General features: G+C 38.4%; 1 protein-coding gene across 1 annotated transcript; it reads right to left on the reverse strand.

The window, feature by feature from the left end:
• Positions 1 to 969: 969 nt before the first annotated feature.
• Positions 970 to 2,263, reverse strand: LOC105380526 (lipase 3). The gene has a single exon (XM_038118834.2). It carries the CDS (start codon positions 2,238 to 2,240, stop codon positions 1,005 to 1,007), a length of 1,236 nt encoding a protein of 411 aa, XP_037974762.2. The 5' UTR covers positions 2,241 to 2,263; the 3' UTR covers positions 970 to 1,004.
• Between the last annotated feature and the right edge of the window lie 4,485 nt (positions 2,264 to 6,748).

Below are 6,748 nucleotides of genomic sequence, written 5' to 3' on the forward strand. Positions count from 1 at the left end.
ACCGATCATACTTGAAACCACAATTTGCCTCGAGTGAAAGTCGAGACAAGAGTGAAAATTCAAAAGATCTCAACAAACTTCTGATATTTTGACGTGTTCTTATAACGAGGTATTCATTTCAGACAAGTTTGTACGTTACTTCAGAAGTTCAGAGCTTCTAAATTTGATGAACATTGTCCTGTCTTTGATCAACCTCCAGCCATAAGTTGAAGTCTTTGAAGAGATAAAACTTTTGCTAAGCGTAGAAAATAAAGAACAGTAGATAAAATTTACATCTTATGTTACGGTATGAATCAGCCGACATGAAATGAAATGTCAGTTTTCTCTTACTAGAAGTATATTCTAGTAAGAGAAAACTGACATGAGACAAGTAAATAAAATTTTCAATGCATATAGCTCTCATATTATGTTTATACCTATGCACATGAAGTGCATATATGTATATTTAAATGGTAGGTAATTTATATTTCAGGCGGTTTCAAGTAACAAGTTTTGCAACATAAACTCTGTACCAGAGCCAGAAAAAAGCGATATGTACGGTGGCCTGCGCCTAAAAGTATACAGGCGGAGTTTTTAAAATAGCGATCTCAAGCTCACGTGCTGCTCAAGCACATCCACATAAACACCACTGCTACATCACACACAACACGTCCCCGGATTTATAACAGATGTAGCTGGCCCCTTCATCATCAGGGATCGCTATTTTAAAAACTCCGCCTGTATACTTTTAGGCGCAGGCCGCCGTACTTGTGTGTATGTGCTCTTGCAGAGTAATCTCAATCAGCTTGCTCACACTTATTTTCAAATTTATATGAATAAAAATGTAAGAAAGTTGGTTCCATGAGTGACGTGATAAATGTACCTTATACATATCCAGAGCTTTCTGCGTAGTTAGAGGCTTTCAATTTATCTGATTGGCTAATCCTTTCACCATAACTAGTCACTAGTCACGGTAATAAGAAGATTAAATTAATAAATATAAAACTTTATTTCACTAGGTAATTTCACTGAGTGCCGTGTCTTTGCAGATGTCTATGTACAGCTGGAAACACCAGCTCTGGAGTAAAACTACTGTATGGCACGTCAAAATGATTCCACTTTTCATTTTTAACCACGAACAAATGAGATTTTTTCAACTGTTTATGCACCAACGTCACATCACGAATATCAACTATGTTATCACTTTTCCCCGTCACGAGAAGCGACGGCATATCCAAGTAGCTCAGATCGTAGAAAGGTGCCGTTTCGTTCCCATACACAATTAAATTCCTCGATTTCCCGTAATCAAACTTCTGGAATGTTCCTTGCTCCATGGCCTGCGAATACTTCACGAAGTTCTTCACCGATGTGCCTGCAGGGAGGTGGGTGTACATACTCCTCACTGTATCCGGTTCAATCGACCCAGGATCATAGTCATCGATAAATGACAAAGCACCTAAACATAATTTGTGTATCTTTCCTGGCGCACCACATATCGCTTCTGTGCCTCTTTGTATCAACGAGCCTTTGTACAGTACTTCATAGATCCCTAACGTCTTTGTTTCTTTCCAAAATCTCGCCAGCGTCCCGGCGAAGTATCTGTAGACGAGTGACCGTGTGTACTTCATCGTGATAGCTGGAGCCAGACCAACGAATGAGCTCACCTTGAGTCTGTACTCTGGTCTTTCCGAACACATGATGGCGAAGGTCCCTCCACCCTGCGAGTAGCCGATGTAGTTCAGTTTCTGGTCTCCCGTTTCTTTCAAAACGTAGTCAATGATCGCCGGCAGATCGTACAGTCCCATATCGTCGTATGAAAAGTCCCAAAACTCTACGTCTGTGTCTGGATTCAGTCGCACATGTTGTCTGCCGAGATAGTTCCCTCGAAAGTTTCCCAGCCAGAGATCGTAGCAGGTGTCGGCTAAGAGGTAAGGTAAGCCGTCTCTGGGCCCGGAATCCAGCCAGGTGTCTGAACTCAGCAGTAATCCATGCATGAGCAGCGCCGGCCTGCTGAGCCACTGACACGTGGTGTTCCGCAATCTATGTAGTGTCAGCAAGTACCCGTCTTCAGTCGTGACTGTATGCTCTTCAGCATAGTAACCATATTTTTGGGTTATATCGACAAAATTCGACTGATACTCATTTGGAAGTTCCAATATTGGGTTTATTACATGTGGAAGAGGCAGAAGGCTTGTAGAGTATCGGAACAACACTGGCACAAGAAATAGAGCGACTTTTACACCGGTAAGTACTGACGGCATGTCGACAAATGCCGTAACAGGTGGAAGTATTGTATTTTATATATTTTTTCTGCCAGAAGGTCGCGCGACGAGGATAATCAACTTTATAGTAAACAGTCTTTAGATATTGAACCAAATAAAATAATTTAATATCCCTTCGGTTATGAATACGGATATGGACGCAAGTGGACTTTTGGTCGATCGTTCAGTTAAGAGGTATATGGAAGATACCATAAACTATGTGTTTCTTATTCAGCTTGTATGTTTTCTGATTTAAATTGTTACAATATGAGGTAGGTATTTTTAGGGTTCCGTAGCCAAAATGGCAAAAACGGAACCCTTATAGTTTCGTCATGTCCGTCTGTCCGTCTGTCCGTCTGTCCGTCTGTCACAGCCGATTTACTCGGAAACTATAAGTACTACAGTGATGAAATTTGATGGGAATGTGTGTTGTATGAACCGCTACAAAAATATGACACTAAATAGTAAAAAAAAGAATCGGGGGTGGGGCCCCCCATACATGTAACTGAGGGATGAAATTTTTTTTTTCGATGTACATACCCGTGTGGGGTATCAATGGAAAGGTCTTTTAAAATGATATAAAGTTTTCTAAAAAACATTTTTCTTAAAGTGAACGGTTTTTGAGATATCAGCTCTCAAAGTCGTAAAAAGTATGTCCCCCCCCCTCTATTTTTATAACTACGGGGTATAAAATTCTAAAAAAAATAGAGGTGATGCATGCTAATTAACTCTTTCAACGATTTTTGGTTTGATCAAAGTATCTCTTATAGTTTTTGAGATAGGTTGATTTAAGCTACGGAACCCTTTGTGCGCGAGCCCGACTCGCACTTGGCCGGTTTTTTTTAAATACCATTTTAATGTCTAACCAGCAATTTCTTTTTTTTGTGGAAATAATTTTATTGGATTTCATATTTAAAATAGAAGTAAGGTACCTAGTACATACGTCCTTAGAAACTTATTTTACGAATCTATAGATATTGTATAAAAATTATGGAATTTTGAATGATAACGTAAAACGTAGAACCACCCTACTTCAGCGAACTTCGCTTCGCCTTATAATGCTTATCCGTACGTCAGCATTTTATGGATTGTATGTTGGTTCTAGGACAGTCATTCAATTAGGATAAAGTATTTTATCAATACAATTTTACTACTTATGTATGTAGAAGATACTTGACATAAACACGTCTTGTAATAATAACAGGTAGGTAATTCCATAATACCTAATTTATTTTATGTACACAGCTGGTAAAAAGACAAATGAAGATATAAATTATTATACATATATATGTAGATTTAAGATTATAAATATTGTAATATAAAGACTTCGTTACACATTTTAAGCTTAGTCCAATACCCAGTTAGTCCAATAATTTAAACGAATAGCAAATTGACTTAGTAGCAGTTGGTCAACATCGCAGTTCTTTGCTTACAATTGGCCATATGCTAACTTTCTGAACACAAACGGTGTGCTTAAAACCATATCGAGGAAGATTTTTGCAGTACGATATCTATAATTATCTGATTTTAAACTAAGTATCAGCTTTAATATATTCAATAAAAACTTACTAACTAACCTTAATTTGACCTTTCTATGACAATTCATGAAGATTTATACGCAGAATGCCGTTGCCTACAAAATAAAATTACTTCAAACTCCGAAACGTCAAAATATCTCGGTTCCGGAGACGTCATACATTCAGACAGCATTGTTTTCAAATAAGTAAGTTTCTTCTAAAATTAAGTTTTTTCATCGTGCACCGCCTGTAATGTAACGCACGCAACGATTTACATGAGTTTGCCAATATACATAATTATATATGTATAGCTGTTCCCGCGCGCTTTGCTTCGCCTCATAAAGTTTTCCCGTGGGAATTCCGGGATAAAAAGTAGCCTATGTTCTTTCCCAGGGTCTAGACCGTATGTATACCAAATTTCATTCAAATCCGTTCAGTAGTTTTGGCGTGAAAGAGTAACAGACAGACAGACAGACAGACAGACAGACACAGTTACTTTCGCATTTATAATATTAGTTAGGATTAGTTAGGATTATAACGCAGAATGAAGGTGCTGCGTTCAATCCTGCGAGCATTATGTAGTATCTTTAAGCTTGTTTTTTATGTGTAAATTATTACCTATAATTCAATAAAAATAAAAATAATTCCATCAAATTATAAATACCAAATGAAACAGTCTTCTATTATCTCTTCTAAAAAAACAAAAATATTTTAGTATTAACACTAACCGCTTCGAAATGGACGTTTTTAAGCTCGATTTCAATCTCGTTAATCTCGCGAGATCTCGCCTTTTTTCACTCCGAGATTAATCTCGCTCAGAAAGGCCGAGATCTCGCAAGATCGAGATTGCATTCCCTAACTAAACGCAACGTTTTGTGCCGTCAGAATGGCAACCAATATTATTATGTTAGTTATTTCATTGGTAAAATCCACATTCATTATCCGTATAATCGTAACGACTACGAATATAACTTGAGATTAATAAATATTGTCGCATGTATACATTCAATGCGAATAATAATTTTATTTATATGTTATAAATACGTTATACGACAAAATTTAATACAAACAGTCATAAGTAATTCTCCTTTTTCAATTTGAATTTTCAATTTCATTGAAAGGAGACCCGTGCCCCAGCAATGGGGACGTGATAGGTCGTGATGATGATGATGATAAATTTGAATTTTGTTTTATAGTCAGCCAAAAAGGCGTGAATCGGGATTAAACTCGTCATTCTGAACAACTCTAGTTCTACAACTATTGGAAATTCTCGAACAAAACCAACGACGCGGTCATGAGTTTTGTCAGAATGATACCCTGAGTCCCCCCTTTTTTTTAACTACTAAGCCTTTTTCTAACACCCTGTATAATATACCTTATACACGATCGACCAACGACAAACAAGCACGGCAGTTCTCATTGGCTGAATTGTGGGCTAAAAGCCAAAAAATCTTTCCTAAATGTGCATACAAAGTTCTCAACTTCCAACGAACATAAAACAAGAAGCGCGTTGGCACCGGGTTTCAATTTGAGCGAAAGAAACTTGGCGGCACGTGATATCCATATCAGAGATTGTCTTGCTAAAATACAGCCTAAAATGCGCACTACTATAGCTTTATCACTATTGTAATATCTTGTGTGGCTTGTTATTGAAATGAAATTATTCTTATTATAATAATAATGCGAAGAAAATTTCGGAAGTTAAAAATACTACACCGACTTATGTATTGAGATGGGGAGGTAAAAAGTATAGGAGTGCTCTTAGACTGACATAGCAACTGTTCCTTTTGTAATATTTAGGTAAGCGTCCACCTTTCGGCACCCCACGCAAGGAACGAATCGCATTCAGTATTCTAGAGTCTAGAGTCTAGAGAATCTATTTATTATCATGATGTGTAAAATTAATACGCCTCTTCTTTTCCTTCCGCGTTAAAAGTAATTTAAGGTGACATACATGTACTTCACGTATCTATGTAATTGCAAAATACTCACTATTAAAATAATTAGTAAGGCTGTACAATTGTACAATACTATGTATATTATTATAATATGTACCGTGTAAATAATTTTAATTTGGAAGCGTGTTTTGCTGTTTCAGCTACGCATACATACACAATACTGTGTACGTATCGCGAACTTGTTTTGGCAACGATTTTCGGATAATTTATTAATTTAATTTAAATTTAACCCCTGACAGAAAAAGAGGGATGTTATAAGTTTAACGTGTCTCCCAAAATCTAAGAGGCTGTTTTTTTTGGATAGATCATGTTCTTAGCTATATTTTATCAATATCGACATATCCGTACAAAAGGTATGCGACTTTTAGTGTTGAATTTCGGGGGTTTTGAACGTTAGTTAGGTTATAACAATAATAATAATAATAAAGCGGCAGGGCAGCTTGTGGCGAGCTGTTGGGCATTAGCGATCCCACCCACCCGATGCCGGGGAGAACCTCTGTTCCTCATCTCTGGCTTGCCCTTATTGGTTGTCCAGAGTGAACACTGACGAGGAACAGGATCTCCCACCTCTTGCTGGCTTGAGTGGTGTACCGCTAGAGCAGTTATGCTCGGAGGAAGGATGTATATCCAGTAAGTGCTTGTAGGGGTCTTGACCGGCATCCGCGATTGCTCTGAGAGCCTCGGTATACCTCTCCACCCTCAGCACCTCATGCCGTGTTGCCCCCTTGTAGTATCCGTGTGTGAAAAATATAGGTCAGGCACGGGGCCATAGTCCTTCCATAGTCCCAGTTACCCAGTCAATTTAGCACCCCACTCCATAACCCTGTATTAGTTTTCTCCATATCCTACAATTTACGATAGTAAATATTCTTCCACCTAAAGGTTGTCTTGAAAAAATCGCTTTTATTGATAAGACCGCCTTTTTTGTTCAGCCCGTCGTGCCCCGGCGACTTGCCCCGCTTCATGCGCCGCACCGCGCGAACCACGTCGTGGACGCTGAACTGCAACACTTGATCGGCCGGGACACGACGAC

Source organism: Plutella xylostella, chromosome 16 (genome assembly GCF_932276165.1).
Source record: "Plutella xylostella chromosome 16, ilPluXylo3.1, whole genome shotgun sequence".
NCBI lineage: Eukaryota > Metazoa > Arthropoda > Insecta > Lepidoptera > Plutellidae > Plutella > Plutella xylostella.